Raw genomic sequence first — 27873 nt, 5'->3', positions numbered from 1 at the left:
AGTTCACTTTATCAGCCCTGACACAGGTGAAGAAGAAATAGCACAGGAGGTAAAGGCCTAACAGAGAAAATATCCAGGAGGAGCAGATTCCTTGTAGGTGATTCCAGGGAAAGGTTTTGTTGTGGAAGTCACTGGAGGAGGAGAGCATCAAAATCTATAGACAGAACAAGAAAATACACCAAAGGGGCTGTAGGTTGTCCCTGGATCTGTCTGCATTGCATGCAGTGATTTGGAACAGAGATGTGAAGACTGGTGCTGGGAACTGTACTCACAAATGCATCTTTTCCACCCCTGAGGCAGCATTTCCCATTGAGAGCCTACACAGCCAGTGTCACAGATGTACCCTGTTTCATAAGTGGGACACTCCCACAGCACTTCTGAATAAACCCTCAAACATCTGGACTTGTGAACTGCTTTAAGAGCTCAGCTGTGGTCTGTGAGAAAATGTAGCACCAGGCAGTTGAGAGGGCCCCAGATTTAAAGAAATTGCATTTAGAGGAAGGATAGGTGACTTGGAGAACATTCTTTGAAGTAAAAAAGAGGTGAGAGTTTGAGGTAGGAGAAAGTTATGTAGTTGCTTAGGATTAATTTAAGGGTTTCTAAGCAGTTGGAGGAAGAAATTGTACAGATGAAGGAAGAGTAAATACAGAGTAATTGTATAAAACTGCTTTCTGCAATTAATGAAATAATAGGAATAGTCCAGTGGGAAAGTAAGTCGAATAAAGAAAACAAACATGGACAGTGACAGAAGACAGTATTGGGAAAAGGGAAGATGTGATTTAGAATTACTAAGCAAGAGCAGAGAGAAGCTGCATTGGATAGGAAGGTGATGGATTTGTTCACCTTCTCCTCCTTCCCAGGATCTTGATTATTAAAAAAAAATATTTAAAGCAAATTTTAGCATACAAAAGGTGCTGGGGAAGGCTTAGCTTTGAAGCAACCTGCTACAGGTGTCCTTGCTTTGCTTTCCAGCAGTGGCTCAAGCCCAGCTGCTCCAGGCTGCCTGACATTTTTCTCCAAGTTTGAGTCGGGAAACCTTCGGAAAGCGATCCAAGTGCGTGAGTAAGTACCCCTGCAGAGAGGTGTCCCACCTGCCTGCTGCTGTGCCCACAGCACGGGATGGTGGCCTTCTCCTGGCTTTGGAAGGGGTCAGGCAGGCAAGCAGCTTAGATGATGTGGTGCTTATTATGCCTTCTAACACCTGGATGTCATGGAAGGAACATGATTAAGAAAACTGAACTCAAAATGTTTTGACTGCTATAGTGTGAGTATTTAATGGTGCTTGATGGTGATGCTCACAAGATATCAATCAATCTGACTGCATAGCCTGCTGTCAGCATGTTCAGTGGCAGACAGGAGGTGTTCATGGCCCCTGTTTTTATTATTTTCCTTTGCAGGTTTGAGTATGACCTAATTGTGAATGCAGATGTGAACAGCAACCAGCACCACCAGTGGTTCTACTTTGAGGTCCGTGACATGAAGTCAGCAATTCCCTATCGCTTCAACATCATCAACTGTGAGAAGTTCAACAGCCAGTTTAATTATGGTATGAGCCTTTGGGGAGCTGGGGTGGCCTTCTCTTCACAAGAGTATCTTTTTAATGCCATAAAGGTTTCAAACTCTCCTTGTCTATAAGTATAAGGGAGACTGTAAATCCAATCTTATCTGCCCTGAAGTCCACTGAAAAGGTCACTTTAGATTTGTCAAGGAACCTTTGTCTATCCTCAGGAGGACTGAGGAGGAAACTGAATATTGAGACCTGGGAGAGGATTTGTGAGGGGAAATAAATGTCACTGTTGTGTTTATAGACCAGAACTGAAGAAGAATGGCACTAGGGTTGGGAGAGCTGGAGGGGAAAGACAGTCTGTTGGAACTGAATGAGCAGCACACGATTGGAAAGTACTTCTAAGATTTAAATAAATGTGATGATCCTCAAACAAATATTCATGATTCTTTGGTTTTATCTAGTAAGACATCTTCAGACCTACTGAAATTTCTGTTGATATTAATGATGATAAAAAATTCTGTTCCTTGCAGTCTTTGAGCTCCTGTCATGGTTCAGAAGGAAGGCAGAATTGTTCAGAAACAGGCAGGGCAAATCCCATCTTTCAATACCCATTTTAGAAGAGAAATTATTTTGTCTGCAAGGAGACTGTGGATTGAATTCTTAGCTGGCATAGGCTGGGTGTTTTTTTTTGTTTGTTTCCATGGAGCTCTGTTAATTTACACCAGCTCAAGACCTGATTCAGAATGTTTAATAAGTCCATAATATGAGACTTTACATTCCTCTGAAGCCCTGTGGCTCCAGCCTCTCGCATCACCAGGACAATTCTCTGAGGATCAGTGTACCTACAACAAACAGCATTAGGAGTTGGAATCACTTGCAGGTGTGAAACTGGCTGGATGAGTGACATGACAAATTAAAAAGCATTTACTCTTTAACCCAAAGGGCTGAAGTTCAAGTTTTCATACAGACCCCAACTGAATTTTTTTTGGTCGAATTATATCAGTATGATGTGGGTGGTAGGAGCCTGAAAATGAAGGATGCTGATGTCCTATTTTAAACCACAATGCAATCATTGATGTAGCCCCTAGTGCCTTCACTCTTGGAGCCAGAAATTCAGGCTGTTATTGGTGGAAGGTTGTTATCTGCTAGTTTGGCTGTTGTCAGCATTTATAATCTCATTTTGCGTACCTGAAACTGCACATGACTCACATGTTCAAGCATGCGATGAAAAATATATTTGGAAGAGAAATGTGAAAATACCATCTGGACTAAGGAGGGAGGCTAAGCCATGACTGGCTTTTGGATGGCTCGTTCGTGGGGTTGGCTATTAAACAATTCCTCTGTGGGTTCCTTCTGCTGCTCCAAGCAGGCAGTGAAGCTCCAGCTTTTCTGGCTTGGCTGAGTAAAGCTCACTACCCCTTCCAGCACATTTACACAGAGCAGTGGTAAGAGATGCTGTTTGTTTGTCACATTCCCTCTGCACCTTCCTGGGCTAATGCCCACACTCTGAGACAAAAAGCCTCCAGTTGTGATGTAGTGCCAAAGTGCCCTGGGTGGCAATTCTTTACAGCTCCTGGTTACTTGTCTGGTTTGATTTTTCCCATTTGCTGTTGATTAGATGGCACTGTGTGACTTTCAAATCAGCAGAAAGGATATTTAATGAAGTAGTTGTGGCCAGGAGCAGAGCAAGACAGGAGGTACAGCTTCCACCTGTCTCCTTCCCCCTCTTTCACTAACTTACTCTACCATGGGAAATAATGGGATTTCATCAGAGCTCTGATTTCAGTTTGTTTTCTAAAACTGAACATTTCCACAGGGGAAGTAAAAAGGAGAAACAGATTTTTATTTTTAATTAAAATGAGATGGCAGACTAGTCACAATCATTGCTCTGAGACAATTTCACATGTGAGTCCTTTGGACTCAGAGAGAAGGGCAGGAGCTGGCATTGAGGATATCAAGACCCCTGCAGCCCTTCTCTGATTAACTGGGCATCTGGACAGGCCTGTGTCTCTCAAAATTTGTGGTAGCCATGCCCTGGTACCAAATACAGAACTGCCTCTTGTACATAACTCACAGCACTGGCTCAGAAAACAGCATTCTAGGGGCTACTCCTGGCTGTGGTGAGTTAGTGCTGCCCCACAGCACAGCCACAGGTCAGCTGCAAAGGCATTGCTGCTGAAACCTCCTGGCTCCAGCAGTGCTGGAGAGTTTAACAGAGAAACCCAAAGGAAGCAGGGAGCTGAATAGCAGCTAATGCAAATGTGTCATCAGTATTAATGATTTTCAAGCATCACCTCCCTCCAGCACAAGAACAGCCAAGAGAAGGCTTGGGGCACCATTTAGCAACATCCAAAAACACTTGAGAGGGCATTTTTGTCTTTCCTAAATGTGCTCTCACAGAAGTGGTGCCAGCACCATGGCTGGGCTCAGTTCTGGCTGTGCTGGGTGCACTGGAGCTGCTGACAGGAGCCTCCCCTGCAGCCCCCTGCCTGGGACACCCTGTGCAGAGAGCTCTGCTGGGGAGGGCAGCATCCTCACCCTGCCCTAAAGAGCAGGCAGGTGTGTGCAGCAAAGGAAATTGATACAAGAACATCTGCAGATGGGCTGGCTTCATGGAGCTGTGAGTCAGGATGTGCAGCTCAGATCAGATGGGACTGTCACATTTTGGAGGTCAGAAGAAGTCATGCTCTGGGATAGTGCAGTACAACGATGGATGCTATTGTTAGCAGCATTTATGACACTTAGGTGGTATTTAGGTCTAATAGTAAGTTTAAAACCTTCTAGCATTGCTTGCTGATTTTAGAACCAGGATACTGGATGCACCACAGTTCTTTGATGCTGTGGTAGGATTAGGAGTTCAATAATAGTGCAGCCAAGCATGAAATATTGGACTAACCAAGTTACTGATCTTGTTGATGCCTTGATTCATATTATTTTCTTTCCCTTCTTCTGTTTGTAAACAAAATGGTTTGAAAAGGCCAGTAGAATAATTTATTTTTTAATAAACTCTATTCAGCTCATTTCTTCTGGAGGGGCTTTTGTACAGACATGGCTGTCTCAGAAAAAAACCACAGGGCTTTGGGAATGCATAAACTTATCAGCAGAGAGCACTGACAAAATAATGATGCTTCTTCTTTAGCCTTTTTCTTCCCACTCCTGCCTTTTCCAGCCAGGGAAGTCACATCAGCTGAAGCTGTCTTGTTTTCTGTAGGAATGCAGCTGGTCATGTACTCCGTGAGGGAAGCTCTCCTGGGCAGACCTGGCTGGATTCGGGCAGGCCAGGAGATCTGCTACTACAAGTAAGTGCACTTCTGGTGAGTCATTTGTGCCTCCCTTCTCCCCTGTTTCACTCCTGTTAGCTGCACCAATGTCACGAGCCTCTAGCCACCAGTGCCCCTATTTCAGATGTCTCTGAATGGGTGCTGGCTCAGTGTGTTATGTGCTTCCACCCTCAAAACAGCCACCAGTGAGCTCTCACTATTGCACTGCAGGGAATATGCAGAATTCCCTTGCCCAGGAGGAAGGAGGAAAGAAATTTCTTCCCCTTGTCCAGGAAGAAAAGAGCTGGATGGGATCATTGTTTTCTGTTGCATACTCTGACTTTCATAAGAGATAAGGAGCTGAGGAGCTAAAGAAGGGGTTGGATATACAGCAGTGGTGTAAAGGAATCCTTACAAGCTCAGTGCTGATATTTGTGCAACTTCCCTCTGTCAGGCTGGTTTTGCAGTGTGCCAGAGCCTCAGAAAAAAATTCCAACGTGTCCCATTTTCAGTTGTAGTTTTTTTTCAGGGGTGGGGAGGGCTTGAAGGCACAGATTATCCTCTCTCAGCCTAGCATCTGAGTAATTGGAGTAGCTATTTTATTTTGTTTCAAGTACTCTTTGCTGACCTTCATGCACCTGACCTTTATGTTTTCTACCTCAAGAGCTCACATATATGATGCATTGGCTTCCCTTTACATGTCTGACTTCTCTGAGCATGGGCAGGCTTTTCATGCTGGATACCATTGCAGTGGCTTCCCAAATCATTAACAAGGCTGCTATTGTGCTGTGATTAAACAGCAGCTGACTTCCAAGATTAAGCCATGATTGTGCAATTAAGCCTGTAATCAGATTCTTGTTCAGAATATATGAGAGAATTGTTTTATTGATTTGGAATATTCTGTGTTTTCTAGCTGTACATTGAATTATATGTCAACATAATCATCTAGGATAAGTACTTGTTGTCTCTCATTTATTGTGTGTTCCTGGTTCTCACATTTTTGTATACACAAGAATGTGCATGCACACACAAATGCATTTTCACCTCTACTGAAACTTCAATGTTTTTATTTCAGTGATTATAAAAGAGATTCTCAGTCATTAGAAGTTGTAGGGGGGAGGAATGTGAAACTGGTGTGGTTGGAGCTGCTCAGGCTTTGTCTCAGATGAGAAGGAGATGGGATTGCTACAGTGATATCACACTGCCAGTATTTTGGGGACAGATCTCACTTCACCTTGGCCACAGGTATCCTAAGCTGAGGCTGCATATTTTTATGGGAAACTCATCCAATTATTTTTACCAGGAGTTATTAATAAATATGGGAAAAGAGTGATATACTTTGAAAAATAGAGAGGAACCCAGGGATGCCTTTAATTGCTTTTGCAGCAGGGTCTTTACTGAGAGACACCTCTGGGCTGAAGGACAGGGGGAGGAACAGCTCGTTGGAGAGATGTCTGTGTGAAGCAGGTTGGCTGATCTTTGGCATTCATCTTCCCTGAGGATGGGCTAGTTCACTCAGAAAGATGAATGTTGTGGCACAGCTGTGTCACTGTGTACCTTCCTCATATGTCTCACCAGAGCTTTTGTGTTGTGGAGAATATTAGCAGAGCTCTTGTCAAAAAGTAGCTGAGTGACACTTCTGCTCTATTTTATTGCCTCTGTGAAGTGACAGGATACACCCATGATAAACAGTTGCAGTTACAATAAGATCATCTAATTCTCTTGCTGTCTTGGCAGCTTTTATGCACTGAATAATATTCCTTTCTGGCAAATTATTTAAGGAACAATGGCAGCTGAGTGTTGAATTGGTGACAATGTGCTTGTGCCTTTGGTTTCATGGCTCATTCTAAGCATATTATCTAACCTCCAGCTTTTTCAGACAGTCAGGTCAGATAGTAATGAGGTACATGGAGTGTTTTGTTCTCACATCAGCACTAAAAACTTGGCTGTTTAGTGATCATAACGATGTGAGAACTAGGTCTTCTCTTTTCAGCATCTTTATAATCACATTAGATGAAATAAACATCATAACATTAGCAGGCCACTTCTCAGCTCTAATGATATCTGTGGGAGGGTGACACCAGTCTCACTCTGAGAGCACCTGGCCTTTACAGAACGACTGAACACCTTAATGGCACAGTGGCTGGGGGAATATTCTACTTCAGCTGGGATTCTGCCTGAAATGTTGACAGCAAAAATACCTTATCATGGATTTGCCCTTCGGAAAGGAACTTGTGTTGGGCATTTTGTGCTTTCTGATGTGGCAGAACCCAAAATAACAGCCATGCCCAGTAAATTGTTAAATACTGCTTTTTATGGTATGAACCAGAGTGTAACTAAAACATCTTGCACTTAATGGCCACACTTAGAGATGTAAGGAGGTCCAGACATGGAAAATGAGAACACCAAACTCCAGGTGGGAAGTGTTTTGGACCATGGGAATACATCAACAGATTAGGAGAGAGAAATATTTCTTTTTCCATTTAAACTCTGTTTTGAAGTGGCCCAGAAGTCTGGGATATTGATACTGTCTTTGGACATTTTAATCTAAGCTGAAAATGCCATAATTCATCATCCAACAGTGCTTTTTACTACGCTAAATGCTGCAGATAGGAAGTCTAAAGATCAGATGGTCAAGAGATATTGTTCCTGAATAAAAAAAAAAACAAAATAAAAACAACCCACTTGATGCATTTGAATTCCTTAGTTACAACCCAGCTCCTTTCCTGCCTGCATCTTTGTCCAAATCTCTTCACCTGTCCATGTCTGTTTCTCCACCAACAAAAGGTGGAAAATTAGAGTCGCTTATCTGCCACCCAAAGAATGGAACAGATAAATGGGGAAGCATGTTTTAATCAGACAGTGTTTGCAAAGTTCCTTTTTAAGCTCAAAAAATTATCTTGCAGAGTGAAAGGTAAGTAGTATTATGGTTATTATTAATTAACACTTCATCACTGCTTATGCTGGAAATATAATATTTGTGCATTTTTTTTTTCTGAAGGAGAGCAGTAAGTGATTTCACTGCTACAGTGACAGTAGATACAGCTTGCATGTTCATTGAGAAAACTATGCTTTGGTCTTTTTTTTCCTATCCAGTAACCAGTGTGTTGGTTCTAGAAGGCATGAGAGACTTTCAATGTGTTTTTAAAAGAGAAGACAAATAAGGTAGTGGGGACCAGATGTTGCCAGAGTCTTTTATTCCTTTCCTCTTCCTTGCTTGTTACTTTAGGCTCCATGCTGATACGGTAGGGTGTTGTGATGAAAAAGTGGTGAGGAACTAAAAAACATCAATCTGATGGAGGAAAAGGAAGCAATAGAGCTATTTTGGCTTGACAGCAGTAGGAGGAGAGGGAGGCACAGAGGAAAAATGTTATTTTTTTTAGGTTTCTTTTAAAAATACTCAGAGCTAACTGCTTTGTATGACAAATTGTGAGGAGACCAGATTATATAGAGTAGAAGTACATGATCATTTACACTGCTTACACACAGGGGCTTTTTCTTTCTAATGCAAGAGTGAAGAATATTGGAGCCTCCCAAAGCTACCTGTAAACTTCCTGTTACTGCCAGATAGCTTGCTATGGATTGAAACAGATGTCAAGACGTGATTCAAAATGTCTTTTCTGGGTGTGCAGTTAGGTGGAACAGCAGAGATGCTCAGAACAAGGATGAAAAGTGCTGCTGAGCAGTGCTGTGGAGCTGTGCAGAGTGAGGAACACTGAACTACCAGTGTAGTATCAAGGTCAGAGGTGTCTCCTGCTGCAAAACCCCTGGGTTATTGCATTTTAGGTAGGAGGAGAGGCTTGGCTGCAGAATTACAGACTGCAGAGGGAGAATCTTTACTTGGAGTGTTAGGGACAGGTGGGAATAACACCTGTGTGAGATATTTAGGCAGTATCTGCCTGCAAACATCTGCTTCTTCCCACCCCTCTAATTACAAATGTGAACTTGGAGGGGAGGGCTTGGCCCTTTTGTGTCCACTCTTTATTAATAAGGTGAGCTAAACTTCCAAGTGACACTGAGTATAATAGAGGCCATGGAGAGGAGCATTTTCCTTCTGCACCATGCAGGAGATGGTTCTTAATTATCCTTCGTTGTCAAAATTAACAGGAACTGTATTAAATGTCCTTGTTCTGACTTCAAAAAAATACCAGACTTTAACCCTTGATCCAGTGAAATACATATATAAATGCTAAGTACATGTTTCTATATTTGTGGGTTTATTGATTTTTTTTCCCTCTTTGAATCTCTTTGTCCAGTATTAAGGTGCTTTATTTGCAAAGGAAATGTTGGGTAAAGGGTTCAACTGAGAATGAAATCACAGGCTTTTCAGATTGCCACTGTGACTCGGTGTTCCTGCACTATCTATTGATCCACTCAGTATCACTCACCCCACATGTTCCTAACTATTGAATTCAAGTGAAAACCTAGCAGCATTGTATTGTCTCTCCCTTATGAAAAAGAGCTGATTATTTTGGAGAATTTGACAAGAATAATTATCTTTTCTCTCCACCCCTTTGAATAAAAATGAACAGCAGCAAAATAAACTAGTATTGTAAAATTCAGGAGCTGAAATTGCATCTTTTGGTTGCCTCTTCTATTTTGCATTTTAATGCAACATTGATGATAACATTTGTCAAGGAAACCTCACAGTCCTTCAGAATCAGAAGGTTTGGCAACAGCATAATTGGTGCAATGTGGGAAAAATATTGTTTGAAATGTACTTATGGATGCAATTTGCTCTGAGGCTTCTCCCTAAAGTGCATGATTTGTCACTTCATCTCTGCTGAAAGAAAACTTTTCTACTCAGCCTGAAGTCATCTCTTCATCAGAGTAAGTCTCCTGCAGGAGAGCAGGTCCTGACACTAGGCTGAGGAGCTTGTCAGAAGATTTTGTAGTTTAATTGAAGGCAGTGTCCAGGATTTGTGTGCCCTCTTAGACCTTGTCAGTGTTGACCAGCCTCACCCAGAGCTCTGTGTAGTGAGGCTTCAGCTCAGTCCCCGCTGTGTCCCTGTTGCTGTGTCCCTGTTGCTGTGTCCCTGTTGCTGTGTCCCTGTTGCTGTGTCCCTGCTTTGCTGCACATCCTGCTCTGGATCCTGGCCCATGCCCTGACCTGCTGCTTGGACCAGACCTGCCTCACCACCACAGTCTTGTCTGATGGTCTGGACCTGTGGCTGAGCCCCAGGCATGCCCTGGTCAGGAGCTGTGGGAGATGACCCTGCCTTGAGAGTTCTCTGCTCTTCTGGTTTCCATGTCGAGCTCAGCTCCTTATTTTTTAGGGAGCAGCTAGTCCTCACTGGTCCCTGAGAAGGAGAGGCTCAAGTCTTCAAAAAGAGGGATACGAAGAAGGATTTTTGGCAAACCTGCATGAAGTCACCTCCTTCATGCCCAGTCTCTTCCCAAACCCATTCTCCTCTTCCTACTTAGTAAAATGCCTTTGTTGTTATCTGAAATATTTTATGTATGTCCTATTTATTATTTATTTTTAATCCTGAAATATCACTCTTCTTCCTGTGGTGGAACTGAATAGTTGCTTTGGCAGGGCATTCATATTTTCTAAATCTCCAGGCTTTTTGCAGAGTATTTTCTCATGGCATTGTTCAGGGCTGTGAAAAGGAACCTGCATCTCTGAGCAAGATAATGTGGATATCTGAAGAAATACAGCAATTTCAGCTGAATGCATAGTTTAAATATGTCTGGAGTCTGCTATATGAGCTACTATTAGCTGACTGCTTCTTTATTTGCATCTGAACAAAACATTAATGGATGTTATTTTCCTAGGAGAGCGCTCCCATCCCTCAGCAGCACGGCCCTGCACTGCCACGTGCAGCTCTCCCTCCTCACTCCCTGCTGGGCTTTGTGTCCTCTTGTGGATGCTTCTCTGAATGCTTATTTGTACCATGGCTGCTTCAAATGCACATCTGGAAGTGCAAAGCATTGACTGTGCTCATCCTTCTCTTCCTGCAGAAACCACTACCGCCGCAGTGCAGCTGCAGCAGGAGGTGTGAGGGGAAGGTTCTACTACACCCTCACCTTCAGCATCAAGTTCCCTCACAGAGAGGATGTCTGCTACCTGGCCTACCACTACCCCTACACCTACTCCACGATGATGGTAATACTGGCATGTCCACCTAGATAAGATAACAGCCCTGGCAGGCTGGAGCTGCTTGGGTGTGTGGAGATTTTGAGAGAACACAGAGGATTGCTTTCACACCTCCTCATCCCTGCGAGTGTTCAGGGTTAGCTTGGATTTTTGCTTTTTTTTGCTTTGAGCAACCTGGTCTAGGGAAAGATGTCCCTGCCCATGGCAAGGGGGTTGGAATGAGATGATCCTTATGGTTCCTTCCCACTGAAACTGTTCTGGGATCATGATGGTGTAATTGCCTTGCTTACAGCTTTAAAGCCCGGAATGCTGTAGGAAAAAATAAATTTCTCTGTGGGATAAGCTGAGCACAAACCATTAGTGCTTATACCAGCCATAATACAAACCAAAGTGTCTCCACTCACCTGGGGTGACAGGATCCTCCTCCTGAAGGGCTGGGAAGCAGGGGGCTAAACCTAATGACACTCAGATGTGCTGCCTGATCCTCCTCTGAGCCAGGGTAACAGCCCAGCTTTCAGAGCTGCACCCAGACCAGGCTGCTGGACCTCATCTGATACTTCACCAGCTCTTTCCTTGGTGCCACTGGAATGTCACAAATCTCTGACACTCCCACCAGTGCTGTCAGTACAGAAAGTAAAAGAATACAACTCCAAAGCATAAATTTAATTGTTGAGTTGTACCAAGTTTTCTTTGCTGGGCATGGGTTTGTTTTCCACAGCCTTTTCTGTGGAAGGGGGTGGATGGCAAGGGAATTTTCTGGGAAATGGATCCAATGTACTTCCTGTATAATTGATGAAGGGGAGACCAGGGTCTGAAGGGGAGATAAGATGAAAGAAGTGAAATGAATAGTTCTGGGAGTAGCTTTGCTTTGATGCTAAAGATGAGAACGATGTTACTGCAGATGAAACCACACAGTTCCAGCAGATCAGTTTCCTTCCATCTCACCTCAATTTCCATTATCAACACATTTTGTTTTGGACAATATACATGCTGGTGTTGGTGGAGTTGGAGGTCCCTATGTTTTTTACAATGATACCAGTTTGCCATAGCCAGATATCAGAGGCTGTGCTTTCCAGGGGACAGTGTCCTCCCCCAGGACTTGCTGTGCTGCCCAGCATGCCAGCAGAGTGAGGCTTAGATGGATTCCAACTCAAGAAAGCCTCTTGTCAACTGTAGACATTGAAAGAAACTGCTTCCCATCTGGAAGAAGGCTAGTCCAGCCTTCAGTCCAAAACATGTCTGTCATCTCACTTCTTATCTGTACCTCACCAGTTACTCCTAAAGTTCTGTGGGGAAGAGTGGATGCTCCAGGGGTGGGGTTTGACCTTCAGCCCTGAAGGCACAAATATCTACAGTATGCAGGGTAAAAAATGCATGCAACACTGAAGAATTGGTTGGACTTATTCACCACCATACATTTCACATAAATGCAATGCCTCATCATTATTTTACTGTTATTGATTTCTGTCTTCTGCTGGCACAAAGCAAGAGAGACTTGGAGAGTTTGTGTGCTCTGGGAATCACTGAATAGCTCACCTGCTCCTGAATGAATAGAATAGAGATGAAACAGATGTTATTCCTAGGCTTGCAGGACCAGGTTTTTAAGTATTTCACTGTCTCTTCAAATAAAATGCTCATTGAAGTTAAAGGGATTTTTGCCCCAGGTAAAGTTTAAATGAACTCAGCCACAATAAGGACCATAAAGTTTGGTAAATGGGAATTATGGGTGGAAAAGGTTGATAGAGTGTAGTGTCCAGCTCTACCTCTAGCTGGACACTACCAATAATTCTGAAAAGCTTTTTTGCTTGAGCTAATTTAAAATGTAAAGTCATGTGCTAGACACATTTCCATTTTACTTTTATTTCCACAGTAAATAAACTAAATCAGGTTTGTGCATCAGTAGATTGCATTTTAAAGCATTTGTCCACTGGTGAAGTGTGTGGGTTTTACATATCAATTATAAGTTAAAAGTGATTATGAACCCAAGGGCTCAATTAAAGACATAGTGCTTTGGGGAAGAAGATAAACTTGTATATGGAGTTAGTAATTTGAAAATGTTTTTAAATATCATATATATTTAATGGTTATAGGCATATTTGCAGGAAATATTGCCGAATCCTGTTTGAACTGGATGCACTCTGCAGTTCATTACTTCTTGTCCATTAGTAATTACATTTCTTTTATGAACAGTAATTTATCTATTTTTACATCACAGTATTAATTGTTTTGATATCTAGCTGAAGTCTCTGTGGTAGCTATACCCAATTAAATTTCAGTGGGTACCAGGAACATAAGTAAATGATGATATTGAGTTCACTGTATCTATGTGAGTTTGTTAAATGCATCTAATAATTGAATTTACTTTATAGAGCTGTATTTTAATTGTTTTATAACATAGCTGGCTGTAAATTTCAGTTCTGTGTTTACATGGCTCTGTTTGGATGCTGGGAAAGTATTCTGAAGCATGGTGAGCTCCAAGGTTTGAAGAACAGGAATGCGGTATCCCATAAATGTGGATTAAAATTTAACCCTGACTCAGAGACAAACCATCACCGTGAGGGCCATGGAGTGAAATGATGTGTTTTAATTATTAGGACAAGTGTGCTCAGTGCACCTATTCCTCCCAACTGGGAGACAACTGGTTCCACACCTCAGCACCACCCCCAGTGGCATTGCTCACACTCATCAGTTGCAAACAGAGAGCTACACTTCATCTGGTGTGTGGGTGACAAGTGGCTCCATCTCTAATGAGGTGATTGTAATTTGTTCCAAAAAGTCTTCCTTCTAAGCTGCCAGTTCTTTTTCTCAAATTTCTCAAGAAGCTGTTGGACTTTAGAATTGTTTAAAACTGTCATAAACTTTGGGGGTGGGGGGAAAATCTCCCTTTTAAAATAACTTCTTGGAAAGACATTCTTCAAATTTCCCACTACTGATTGTACAAAATGTTGTTTCGATTATAAACTTTTTGGCTGCCTCTGATATGAAGTTGTCACTGAGTTTCACTGGCATGTGCTTGACAGCTAAGCAATCAATTCTGTAAATGTTCAAAAGTGGTGAGTTTTCTCACGTTTCTACAAAACCGTTATTAAAATATAAAGAGTAAATGCTTCTCTTTTGAATTTCATGTGTGCATAGAAATTTCATTATGCTAACGAAAGCTCCCAGGAACTGTTCAGGCAAAATCATGGAATAGTTTGGGTGGAAAGGGACATTTAAAGGTCACCTGGTCCAACCCCTCTGCAACAAAAAGGGACACCCTCAAACAGATCATAAGAATAAATATTCTGTGCAGCTTCAGTGAACTGGGATGCATTGTGAATGACTTGTGCATATTTGTGGGATGTAAAAGGTGGTGATATTATCTGGCAGAAGAGAGGGACTGGGAAGTTAGCAAGATATGAAATTAGAATCAAAAATAATATACAGCTCCTGGGAAAAAAATCAGGTTATAGAGTGTGAACTCCTTTATAATCTGCTTTCTTGCTTCTTTTTCAGTCCCATCTTGATATCCTGGAACAAAATAGGAACCCTAAGAAGGTTTACTGGAGGCAGCAGACACTCTGCCAGACTCTAGGGGGAAATCCATGCCCATTGCTCACAATCACTGCCATGCCCGAGTCTAAAAACAGACATGACCTGGAGCAATTCTGTAAGTAGCCCAATGAAGCATTAAAAAAGATGCTGGTGAGTTGTGCTCATGTCAGGAGTGACAATAACAACCTCTTTTTGTGCTGATTTTCTTGTCTTTCTCATTTTGGAAAAAAGAATATAAATATGACGAATAGCCAATTATGATGCTCTTTAAAAATTACAGGTTTGCATGGAGGAGGGAGGAGAACTGATACCATTTTGTACTTCTAATTTCTCTTCAATGATGTAAAGCATTTGAAAAGTTCAAAATAAAATATCTCCTAGAGCAAAAAACTGTGAAATAACTAATTCAACAAGATTTTTTTTTTTAGCATTTTGTGTTTTCTATCAAAATTATTTCTGTATTTTGAAGTCTTAAATTTGAAAAAAAAAAATCCCCAAACCAAGATAACTCATTCCTGGCTGGACTAGAAATGGAAGTGTTCTGGTGAAATTCCAGCTCCTCCAGTGTGCCCAGCAGATCCATCTGGACACAATATAGCTCTTTTCATTCTGTCTGAGACCATACTGATGATGTACTGTTTAATAGTAAATATTGTAATTGCCGTTTTATATCTAGAGCTGGTTATTTTTCATTGTATGAGCCAAAGATTCAGACCTTCAGTGGCCTTGATGAACAAGATTAAGATATGCATGTTTCTGTAACTCAACACCAAGTGATAAGATTGATTAGCCTCACATTGCGTTAGCTTTGATTTTAGACCCTAAATCATTAACTACTTATATGTAGGTTGATTTTTTTTCTGAAATCAGGAACAAGGTATGCACTGAACTTTATCTCTTCAAACATAACACAAGTTGAGACCTTTGAGACTTAAGAATATTTAAATGGTCATAAGATCTTTTTGGATGCTAAATGAATAGTTTTCATTGCCTCACTTAGGTACTAGGCTAGAAGAATCCAAAGAGATTCTGTGACATGAACCACAGTTCTTGCTGCAGACTTCTTCTAAATTAAAGGGAGCTGAAATATAAGAGTTGGTGAAAGTTATTGCTGTGATTTTGGTCCAGGTTTAGAGCAGAGTGACTGCAGCTATGCTGACATTACAGTGTAATCATCCACAGCTCATACCTTTTTACTGTAATAACTTGATTACAAATTCAGCTTTTACCCTACATTAGCAAATTTATATCATGAACATGCTTTTCTTGGTTGAAGTATTAAAGGAAAATAGCCAAGTACAGGCTACATGGGGAATTTATAATGTGCATGCACAGCTTTAATTGTGGCTGTCCATGCCTGGCTTGAAGAGAGAATTCCTTAAACAATTTTTTCCCATGATAATACAGAAAACCAGTGGGTGGGAGTTGGGGAGGGGAAGGTTGGTTATCCAGAGCAGCCTTTGGCACATGGTGGGTGATCACCTGTTATTTGCTGACACCTCATGGCAGAAGGTCTCAAGGGGACTGAAAGTAGGTTGGAATGTTTTATTTGAGAATTGGAGCCTTCTGGAAGAGGCATGCAGTGAACAAGATTTTCTGCCCAAGTGAGAAACCCTCTCCAATAGTGGTAGAAAGCAAAAGCTGAGCTAATGTTTGGGTTTATCTAAGCAAGGTCTTGGAGTGAGTCAGTGACATGAGGAGTCAATATCCTAAACACTGGAGTTTTGCTCTTTTGGCTTTGAAAGGAACTTTCTGAAAGGAGTGTTTTGCCATAGGGAAAAAAAAAATTTCAAGAAAATTTTGTGATATAAATGTGAATGTATTGGGAGGCATGGTCATTTTCTGGAGCACTGTATTCTCAGAGTATATTCTCAGACTGCTTCTTGCAGTGTTAGAAGAGAACCTGGCAGATTTTCAGAGGTTGTTAACCTGTCTGCAAAGATGAGGCTTGGCTTGCTTATTCAGCCCAGCTTTGCTGAAAGATTCATAAGGCATCTATGAACAATTTTGACAGATACTTTTTCCAAATGCTTCACACTGTTTAATGTACTGCATCTAGGTTCAAATCCCAATTATGTGGCTTAAGTCCTCTTTATTTTCAATGGAAATAAATATCTCCTGCTTGTGGTAGGACACGAAGCCAGTGGGAGCTTGTAGTTCTCCCTGAAATGCCATGAAATCCTGCACCACTAAATCCTTCCTCTGAATCCTTGCACTACAATAAGATTGCAGACTTCCTACATCTATCCATGAGCCCATGGAACTCAATCAAAACAGAACGTGTAGAAACCCCTGTTGTCCAACTGAAAAATAAATTTTTTGGGGGGAAAGACGTTGTCAAGGCAACACAGTTTCACTCAAGTTTTCAAGACTGTAAAAGTAAACACCACTATTCTTAAGTGATGAAAATATTTATTGTTTTATCAAGTGGAAGAACAGCAAGGCAGCACACCATGTTTTATGCTGTGGGGTTGCCTGTAGGCAAATCTGAATAATCATGTATGTGCTTATTTTGTTTGAGTAGCTTGGATAATTATGGCTTTTGGGGATGCACTTAGTCTAATTTGTGCTGCTTTGTGTGGCTTTGATCAGCAGTTACTTCTCAGTTTCCTCATTTTGTATGACATACCCGTCTTTCTGTGAAGTGTTTTGGCTGATGGAAGGACCTGTTTGTCAATGTTTTCCGTGCTAAAACATAACTGAAGAGCAGCAACTTAGAGCTAAATATGAAGAGACCGAAGGGTGGAGGATTTCCCTGCAATAAACCCCATGTCTTTGTGCATGGTTATTCCAGCTTGAGAAGGAACGTGGCGCTCCAGCACTGAGAACTTGGCACGTGGATAATGAATAAAAATGGACAGCCCTTGGTTTTTTCCTTCTGGTTCAGGCCAATGCACAGTTTTCATGAGCTACAGTAATTTTGATTTCCTACAAAATTTATGTTGCCTTTGGTAAATGTGTTAAACTATACTTTCAGTTTCTTTAGAGCAATGCCAGTGGCACAAATCTCACCAGGACTTTGTAGCTCCTGCACGTGATCATACTGAAATAATCTAAATATTTTCCAAGTACAGACATGTAGAGATAAGGAAACATCCGAGATAGAGGCATTGGGTGGGTGAGGAGCAGGAAAGGCAGCAGGAGCAGCCTGGTAGGAGTGCAGAGGGAAGGAGTTATTTTGTATTGGAAGTGCCCAGGGAGAGTGAGGGCATGGCATCCTCTGTCAGCTGTGCTTTACTGCCCTTCCTCAGCTCTTCCAGATTGCTCTTGTCAGGCTTTAGATTAATGTGGTCCTAGGTTAAATTTGTCTGAGTTAAATTTATTAACGTGCACCTTGTTAATAGGAAGCACAAGCCATGCTGCAGGGAAGAAAAATGGGCTACTCCTTTCCTTCATTATGCCTTGTTTGTGTGAGGCTTTGATACTCACTTTAGGCTCTTTCTCCTTCCTCTCTTTTTATCTGCCCTTTATATGACAGTGGTGTAGGGAATAATTTTTATTAAATGTTCAGTTCTGAAGCTGGTATGAAGACAAAGAATTGAGCTGGGAACTCTTGGGCTTCCTGTGCTTTTACCTCATTCATGCAACCACTCAGTTACCATCAGCACAAGCTCCACTCCAACTTCATCCATGTCTGTGGGTACCTGGGGCTGGTCAGTGGTCCCTGCTGGGCTTTGCAGCTCACAGACTTGAACAAATAGAGACTGAGAGGGTCTATCTTGTTTTTTTGTGGTTGCTGTTTAACTTTAAACTTGTCTTTCCTGCCATCACATGAAGACTCAGCATCCAGTAGTACAGATATGGAATACCCATTCTAACTGCAATATCCTCCATGGTCTTGTGATAGAGGTAAAATCATTCTGACTGTGTGTAGGTGACTTTATTTCAGGCTACGTTAGGTCTGCTGGTGAGCGTTAAAGGGACTTTTGAAGGGAGGGCAATTCCCAGCATCTTTCAGAGCATTCTGGAATGCAGAAACAAGGAGAATGATAAAGCTTCCAAATCTTGGTGCCAACTCCCCACCTGATGAATTAATAGGTGTTTGCAGAGCTCTGATTTCCTTTTGCCACACACACAGCCCAGTGAAGGCAGTGTTAGCAGCATGTATGTGTACTCAGCAATAGTTTGCAAACTCTTAATTCACAGTATTATTTATGCATGTGTAACTCCACTAAACTCCCTGGCAGACAGCTGAATAGACCCTGCAAGCAGTAGGATACTGTTGTAAGTGACAGAGCAAATGGACAGATTAACTCTTCAAAGAAGTGCAAGGAAAATATCTAAACACTGATGTACAGGCAGTGATAAAATTGTCTTCTTGTTAAGAAAGTAAAGGACACTGATATGTTGCTAATGTTAACAGAGTGGTGGAATTAAAACCACCAAAAGCAAAATGATTGGTCAGAAAAGAACAGAGTACACTCTACCCTGCCATGTGAGTGTTTTTCAGGAGGTGTTTCCTGGCTTTAGCCTGGGTTGGGGTGGATTTGCTCTCACCTTTAGTTAGGGAAGGGAAGGGGCAGGACACCTCTGAGATGTGTAGTGTGGGTGTCATTCTGGTTAGTGCTAACATAGAGTAATGACTCAGTCCCAAAGGAATTGCACAACTCTCTTCATGGCTGATTGTACTGTTGTCATCCCCATTAATAACAGTGATTATTCAGTGTGTTATGTGTATTCCAGAGGCAAAACACCTAATGAGTATCCTTTTAGCCATGGGTAGCATTATAGATCTGAATTTTGTGGTTTCAAGTTAACCCAAATTGTCCCAGATAATTAGCAACAGAGGTGAGGGAAATCAAACAAAAATCACTTAGCAAATGGATTTACATCTGTAATACCTGTCACTTTGAGCTGCTCTTCTGTCATCATGTCCTCTTTATGCATGGCTGAGAAAACCATTATGAATATTGTCAAAAAAAGATAATGACACCTGCTTATCTTAAATGTAGTCTCCTGGGGATTTGAAGCACATTTTTTGTCTAGGCATGTTTCTGAAGAAGGATAGGGTAATGTTTTCAGGATAGATATGGTAGGATGCTCATACCATTGAATTGGCAGATGCTCCTGGAGCCTGAATGAGGGATAAAGTGAGACTAATGAGGTGTCTTTACCTGGTGTCATCTTAAGCCTACAGACACAGTTGCTGGGAAAAACTGTTCTAACATTTCTCAATTTGCTTGTGTAAGCTATTTAGATGGTTGTTTTGCAACTTTGATCTTTTCTTAGGAAGAAACAAGCCCTTTACCTTTAAATATAAATTGCAGCAAAGAGCAATTCCTCAGCAAAGAGCAGCAGAGGATGTGAATTGCAGGGGCCACTTATGCAGGATACTGGGAAATAATGATCATGTGGAAAATGTACACAGTTTAATTAAGCACATTGATTAAATCAATATGACTCAAACAGCTTAGTGCTCCAATCAGCTTAATCTCATTAAATGTAATTCAGGCCTCAATAATTGATTAATAATGCATGATAGTTTATGAATTATTGACTCCGAGTTATTATAACTGTGCCTGCTCCCTGTGTGGCAACCAGCATTGCATGTTAATTGTAAAAGGCTCAAGCTCTCTTGAATAACTTTTCCAAACCTGGAGATGACACATCTCCTGGTGAAACAGGGATCAAATTGGTTCAACACCTTATTGGAGTCAGCCTGCCCCAAAGGAAAATGCACTCCTTAAAGGAGGCTCTCATCTAATAATGTTGAAATAAGGAGGTAGAATGACCTGCTTTGATTGGTAATGATCTTTTCAGCAGGCAGAAGGGCTGCCTGTAGCAATTCATCTGGAGTGCTAACCTGGCATTGTGCTGGCTGGAAGCAGCTCACACCAGCAGGCACATCTGCTCCTCACTGTTACTGCATGTGATCCTCCCTCCAGCTCACATGCAAACAGCACAGCCACTGCTGATGGACCCTCAGGTCACAGATGTCTGCCAAATGGGGACCAATCCACCTCCCCACAACTGTCTGGCTGCTGAATGGTTTCTGTGGAAAGGTCTGATAGGCTTCTATAATGACATTTCCACAGTGCTAATGCCATACAAGAAGAAAGAACCATTTTTCTTGTATGGTAGGAATAATAAGATAATCTCAGGAGAGAAACCAAGAACTGAAGAAAGCCCCTGCTCCTGGGGTGGTCCCCCATTAGATGGCATTTCCACTGAATGAAACAGAAGATATCATCTCTGACAGATTGTTTTTGTAGCTTTCTAGGTACTTAATGTGGACCAAATTGCAATCTTATGCAGAAAGTGTCCACCAGCATTACATTTCCTTCAAGTATTCCATTTACAGACCTGTTCTGCTTTTTCCTTTCATCAGTTCTCTATCTCTTCTCCTTATTTGTGATTATAGTTAAAAGTGAACAGATTTTACTGTGTATAGAAATTGATTGAGAGGATTATAGAACACTGGAGAGAAACATTTTTTCTTTATCCTTGCATCTGCAATAATGAGGTTTGTGTCTTTGTATTCTTTGATTTGAAGATTTTCTCCTAATTTGCAGGGCTGCCAGGCAGAGGTGCTGATTTCTCTCACTTTGTACCAAACACTTTGTTTTTGGTGACAGGAAGAGTCAGCTGTTGTGAAAACTGTTACCCTGTTTTAATGCAGCAGTGAAGAAAGGCTGAATAAAATTGTCATGTGTTCTACAGTGCTAAATAATTACAGAATTGAGAATATGTTTTTTTCCCACTCAAATAGACAGTTTCTCAAGCTTCTGAAGCCAAAGCAATGCGCTCCAGTTATGCAACACTGATGGTGTACGCTGAATTTTTTCAAGATTGTCTTTCAATTTCAAACATCTCTTCTACTTTTTCCTTCTGATATCCCAGTCACAACAGCGTTGGCAGCTCCTTGCAAAAAGAGCAGACAAATTTCTGCAAAACTATGCTTGTGTTTGAGTATCCAGCCTGCTGCCACAAAGATGGGAGCTGGTTGAGCGGAATATGAAATTTGTGAGACAGACACATGGTTGTCTGCAGGCTGAGGCCAGTATTTTTCATGATGTATCAAATTCTCTTTGCATTTGGAAATGGTGGTGGTGGAGCCGACTCTGCCAGCACAGCTTTGACACTGTGGTCAGCCTTCTGTGAGCTTGGCAAAACAGATATTAATGTATTGAATTCCAGTAGTCAAGGCAGCAAGGAATGGACAGAAAACACTGAACAAGGATGCTAAAACTGGGCTTTGAAGCATAGACAATCAGAGTGTTTTTAGCAAAGAGAGAAAGTAAATATTATGGTAATCTCTCATTCTGTCCCACCCTCTGCCTAATGCAGCATGATAGCAGAATAAGCACCTTAAATAAAATTATTTGTAGTGTTCTTGATCCAGCTGCCATGTTCTGTATTTTTAAAAAATTAAAATTCCATCTGAAATCTGGATACTTTTTCCAAGCCCTCCTCTGCTCAGTGGATAGAGCAAAAAATTCTGTAGCATTTTTTTCAGCACTTGTTCAGCTGCCTTTTCTTCTTTGATTTATAACAGTCTTATTTCTGCCCCAAGAGACTTATAACCTTTGCATGTCCTTTCTAGGGAAGAAATTATCTGATTAAAGGCAGAATTTTCTGGAACATAAGTTATCAATATCTTTTTGGTTGGTATGGACTTGGGCTAGAACATCAGGAGTTGGACTTGATGATCCTTGTGGGTCACTTTCAACCCAAGATATTCTGTGATTCTCTCAGTAGTGCTTAAGGCTGGCAATGCTCCAAACTTCCAGAACTTAACAGCCTTTTCTGATACACTAATGAATTAAACATCTTGAAAATCTAAATTAGCATATCTTAGTCATAATTATTTTATTTCTTGATTGGTTTGTCAAGTGCCTCTGAAGGGTCTTCTCACAGGAGTGTGGTACTACTTGTATTTTTGCTACAAGGCATTGAAAATTATCAATGAAACTGAAGATGGTTTGGTTGTATTAATTTCTTATATTGCTTTGGAAATTTATAGGCAGCTGCTTGGAATGTGCCTGTTTTTCAACACCCCAGGACCAGTTCTCATTGCAGTGGACCTGCAAGCTTCTGTAGCAGTGCTAGGATGCCCAAATTCCTGCCTTAACAGAAGGGCAAAAAAAACCCCAAAATCTTCTCTCCCCTATGTGGAAACATTTTTTGAGGAGCCTGCAGGTGCTGTGTTTCCAGTGGCCAATCAAGGTATTGAAATACAGCCCAGCAGAGCCCCCAAGCAGCTCTTACTCCCTCAAATGGTGAACAAACATTAAAGTGGTACTGGGTTCCTATTATCACCTTCAAATTATGGTGTGGCAAAGCCCCCAAATCAGTGTGTTTCTGTGAGTGGCACATTTCCCATGCCTGGCCATAAATTCCAGTCATGTGCAATCCTGTGGGGCAGGTGCTGAAAGGTCACTGTGGTACTGTGTAGGTCAGCCAGAGAAACATTTGAATTGAGGTAAGTCTCAGTGTGGCAGAGCTGGGCTGTGAGAAGGGAGGAGATAATTTCAGGGTCAGATTGTCACTGGAGATTGAATATTGATAGGAGCAATGTGCTTATGGAGGTGTGAAGAGTCAAAGCTTGTGCCTCAAGGTAAAAGCCAAGGTCACAGTATTGCCCAGTTGGTTATGTGCCATATTGCACTTGTTTTTCACAAGTCAGAAGGTCTGGAGCACCTGCTGATGTGTAAAATAAGCTGTCTTGAAGGCAGTTGGTTTTTCCCTGGCCACCTGTGTTAAAAGAGTTGCTTATGGCCAGTGGTGCTGAAGGTGTGGATGGTGGGGCAGTCTGGGAATCGCATTGCTTCATGAATTAAAAGGTCAGTAAGAAGTTCCTCAGGTTCAGGCCTTCTGTAAGGTAAGAAAATGGCATTTTGTAACAGCAGAAATGCCACCAGTTGTTCTCCTTTCTGTTTGGTTGTGGCTCCTCATTGATAACTGCTAGGCAAGCTGTGCTCAGAGAGCTGGGAGCAGGACAGCTGGCAGGTTGTAATCTGCGGCTGGAAATCCCAGCGGGGGTAGCACATGGACCAGCTGCTGCCAGAGCCACACAACCACTCCTGCCACCTCAGACAGCGCTTTTGTTTCTGGTTCAATATTTTTTTCTTTTCTGTTCCAGAAAAGCTGTGCTGATACACAGATTGAGGTAGATACACATTGCTTTCTGATGCCTGATGATTTTGTGGGAACAAACTATTTTGGATGGCAAGACTGGGCAGAGTTGGCAAGAAGTGGGGTCTGCCACTCTTGTAGCAAACCATTGCTTTTAGTTTGGGAACTCAGCTTGGGGACAGTTTGTCAAGCCTTGCACAGTTTGTGTTAAAGAGCTGCTAGGCTGTGACAGAACCCAGAGTGTGTCCTGCTAACAGGGAGCTCTGCTCCTCTGGGGTAGATTTTTCATGATGCTGTGACTCTTGAATTTCTCACTCCAGCAATAGGCTTCAGCTTGCACAGGCAAACCCTTCCTCAACACCCAGAACTCACAGACTGTTGGGAAACAGCGTGGGTGGTGTTATAACTTACATGTTGCTTTCACCTTTATCCTTCTAAACTGGGAACTTTCTTGGTGCTTTTAAATCTTGGCTGACTGGTTTGGAGACACTGTCTACTGTGTCTGACTTGAAAATAGAAAAGTCATTCAGCTGATACCTCAAGGCTTTGAAAACTTTCTGGAAAACAAGAATCTAATTTCTGGATTTAATGTTCCAAGCTATGCATTTTTGTCTGATAAAGGCTGACCTAGCTAGTCATGCATTGCGAATGCCTGGAGTTGTTTGGATTGTATGGAACAGCTTTAGTGCATGTTTGCCAGAGCTGCAAGCAGATAGTTTGTTCAGCTACTCTGCCCACATCCATGAGAGGGACTCTGCACTCTTGTGAAATGTAGCAAACACTATTTCTATGTGCTGATCTTAATCAAATGCTATTTCTATGTGCTGATCCTAATATTAATCTATCCAAGAGCATTACTGAGTGAGGAGGCATATTTGCAATACAGGGTATGAGTTTGTTTTTCTCCTGCTCTTGTATCTGGAATTCTGAACACCTGCTATTTCTAATTCCCACCTGTAAGCTGATTTTGCTGGGAGGGTCTATGCAGATTTCTGCCTGACCTGTTTAACTGGGTTTAATTTCTGTAATTGGAGAATGAGATCCATTCCTGTGTGACTGATGCAGCCAATCTTATCCCAGTATAATAAGCCAGCAATATGTTGAAAGTAGTAGTTTGCAGACGCCACAGGCTGATGCTACTTGTTGCCTATAACTGACAGATTCTAGAAACAAGCATTTGTGATTAATGGGCTGCAATTAGACAGAAATACTAAAATGAAATGGGACTAAAAATACCCCATAATGATTTTTAAAAGGCCGTTCTGTTAATGAGAGGATTTGTCCATCTCTACATCAAAAAGAAACTTGTTAGCTCTCTGAGCTTGCCCACCTGTTTTTAATGCAGAAATAGAAATAAAAGCCAAGCAGAGACAGCTGCTCTGCTCAGACTGCAAATGTGCTGATAAGATCAACGAGTTGATGAGTGACATGGGAGATACTGCAAAGTGCACCAGTGTTCCCAGACAGCTAAACTTGGACTTCTGTATCATTGCAGGGCACTTACTATGTGGCTGTAGCACTTGGAAAATTATATCTATCAAATGACCAATGTGCTTAGAATTTAATTTGCTCTATCAATTGCAATTATCATGCTACTTAGCGGTGGGGAAGGAGAAAGTAATTCTTTTTTATAAGCTTTTACTCTTTTTTTCCATTGAATTTTTTTAATAAACACTTTTGAAGATATGTCTGGATTAGCCTGAGTGCTTTGAAATAATGAAGTTAAATTAAATAGGTTGAAATTTTTATTAAAACATGATGTGGGCAGAGGTGATGAGTAAAGGAAGAAGTCAGAATGAGGTTGAAGGTATGTCTTGGCCCACAGATAAGGAAGGGCTTGTGGACAACTTAGGGACTTTTTATTTTTCAAGAAAACCAGAAAGACCTACTACAACATTCTATTTTATTTCCTCATTCTTCCCTTAACACTTTCATATCATCTCCTGCTTTTTCCCCTAGTCTGAGAAGATGACATGATAGTGATGGATAAAGGAATACCATAGCACTCTGCAAATGTGTGTGTGCTTGATAATTTTGGGAAGGATGGGTGGGTTCCAGAATGAAAATGACAGCTGATCTTGATGTAGGACAAATAACTTGAGTGAGAGAGGGCTCTACTGATTATGTCTAAGTGCACAATTCAATTCATTTTCATAGCTAATGAAAAGAGGAGGAAGTGATTTGAAGTAATGGATTATGTAGAAAATCCCTTCTAGGGTGAATGTGGATGGCACAGAATTCTTTGACTGGAGCTTGGGAAACAGCTGTTGAGCTTCCAGCTCTGACTGATTTGTATTTTATCCTTGGGCAAATTACTTGATTTTTCTGTAAATCCTTACCTTCATAACTTGGTACACTTGAAACATGTAATCTTCAGTCTATGAAGTGCTTCAAGAGAAGATCAGTGAGATGGAATTTATTATCACTGGCATCAGAGTGACTTTGACAGGTCTCCCAGAGGATGTTTGGGTCCCATGGCGAGCACCTAACAGAAGGCTGTAACTAGTGATTGAAGTAGAGATGAAGAAAATAGGGAGATGGATGGGAGGGCAGAAAGTCCTTAAATTCCTTGCTGATCAGGCTGTGCCTGCTGGAAATAAAAATGCAGAGAGGCTTTTATTGTAAAAATGAGGCTGTAGAAGATAATGCAGCAGAAACTGTCTCTAGCTTATTTTTTTTTCCTTTGTGCTTGCTGTGCTGGGGGAATTTAAAAAAAATTTCTGGAAAAAAAATTATTTATTTTTTAAGTCCCTTTCTATCCCTGTAGCCATGTGCAAAAGGTGCAGCCAGAGCTGAGGTCATTCCTTTCCTGTCCTGAGTAGCAGTGGACAGTGTGGGCTGTAACAAGATTAGTGTCTCTCGTGTCTTGTCTGCTTTGTCACTTCACAGTGTTGCAGGTCACCATCACACAACTTGGGAATTGTTATGTGTGGAGTAGGAAAGTGCATTTAGCAGAGCAGGCCTGGAAGGCTGTTTTTAAGCACAGTCCTGTAAAATCCTGGCCTCTGGCAGCCCAAGCTGTTTAGCTGTGTTTTATGAATCAGGTCATATCATATCTGCCACAGCTTCCAGATGCCATGCTCCTTCTGTGACAGTTCTGTCAAGCATTTTGAAAGGGCACAAAAACAACAGCTAGAGGGTCACCATGAGGCACAACTCAACTCATGGGAATTGAGCTTCAAAAAGAGCTGCTGGCCAGAGGCTGAAAGAGTAAGCAAGAGACAGATGAAGGGCTCTGGGCATGTCAGTGGCTGTGGTGTCCCCACTATCCCTGTTCTCCCCATTTTTAGCCATTACTAACTATGAATGACCAAAAATGAGGTGCTTACAGTCTCTGGGCTGGCGAAGGTGTGCTGGCAAATCCTGCCAGCTGTGGAGAACACCTGCCAATAGGCTTGAAACAGCACTTCTGCTCATCACTGATGGCCTGCTCCTTAATGTTATATTCTAGACCATACTCCTTTTTCAGAACAATCCTAGGATCCACCTTCTAGCTCTCCCACCAGCTGGGGCATCTCTTGCCATGCAGACACTGTGACCCTGTTTGCCAGCCTATCACAATGTGAAATTAGGCTCAACCCTGGTAAAAATTGCTGTTTGCACAGAGGGTAGTGCTCCCCACGCAGCCATATAACCTGCCTTAAATGTAATTTAATATGCAGAAATCAAATAAAATGTATCAAATTAAAACATGCAGGTAATGTATGCAAACCCTAAAATGAGTTTGGATTATTTCTTCATCCATGAGGGAAGCACCCTAAGTAATACAGAGGAAAGAAATAATTCAAGGAGATCCTTTGATTTTGAGAGTTGATGGGAGTGTTAGGTGGCAGGTGAAGGTTATTTTTTGATATAAGGCGTTTTTCATTAGCTGCATATTCTTGCAGTTAGAAAACATCAGTTAGAAGTCTCTTCCTATTTTGCAAACAAGGTATTAACATAAGAAACTTTGTTAGATGCAGCAGGAAGATAAATCATCTTTGCAATGCTAGCCATTAGCCTGTCACAACCATGATTTACAGGGATTTTCTTCTATATAAATAAGTGTTTCTTTTAAAAGCACTCAGTTTACAGAGCAGGAGATGAAGTGGCAGTGAACACTCTGGAATATAATGGTTTTGATATGAGTGTTTCTTATGGTAGATTAAGAGAGGAGCCCATGCTGTGGATTGCACAGGCTGTACAGAGTGAATGAGCTATAGTGGAAGGATTCTAGGGCAGGGTCAGTTGGAAAAGTTCAAAGTTCTGCTGTGAAAGTGCAGGAAGGCACTGGGATTGAGGAAACATCACAGTATCAGCTTTATGAAGTCAATCTGCGTGCTACACATCAGAAATTCAAATTGATTAGGAGATATCAATTGTGCTGTTAAATTATTTGCCTAAAAGAACCTTCTGGA

At 41.6% G+C, this 27873-nt stretch overlaps 1 protein-coding gene across 4 annotated transcripts in view; it reads left to right on the top strand.

Moving 5' to 3' along the window:
• Positions 1 to 27873, top strand: part of AGBL1 (AGBL carboxypeptidase 1) — a 367447-nt gene that overhangs the window by 65885 nt on the left and 273689 nt on the right. For 3 of the 4 annotated variants that reach the window (XM_033070851.1, XM_033070847.2, XM_033070850.2), the window contains 5 exons: positions 973 to 1062; positions 1398 to 1546; positions 4719 to 4806; positions 10732 to 10876; positions 14363 to 14516. In XM_033070851.1, the coding sequence (XP_032926742.1) occupies positions 973 to 1062; positions 1398 to 1546; positions 4719 to 4806; positions 10732 to 10876; positions 14363 to 14516 (626 nt within the window). The remainder of the gene's footprint in view (positions 1 to 972; positions 1063 to 1397; positions 1547 to 4718; positions 4807 to 10731; positions 10877 to 14362; positions 14517 to 27873) is intronic. The other variant, XM_033070848.2, reaches the window with a different exon arrangement.

The sequence above is a fragment of the Catharus ustulatus genome, chromosome 12, assembly GCF_009819885.2.
Source record: "Catharus ustulatus isolate bCatUst1 chromosome 12, bCatUst1.pri.v2, whole genome shotgun sequence".
Classification (NCBI taxonomy): Eukaryota; Metazoa; Chordata; class Aves; order Passeriformes; family Turdidae; genus Catharus; species Catharus ustulatus.
Note: the sequence above shows the minus strand (reverse complement) of the source record. Positions and strands in the feature narration are given on the sequence as shown.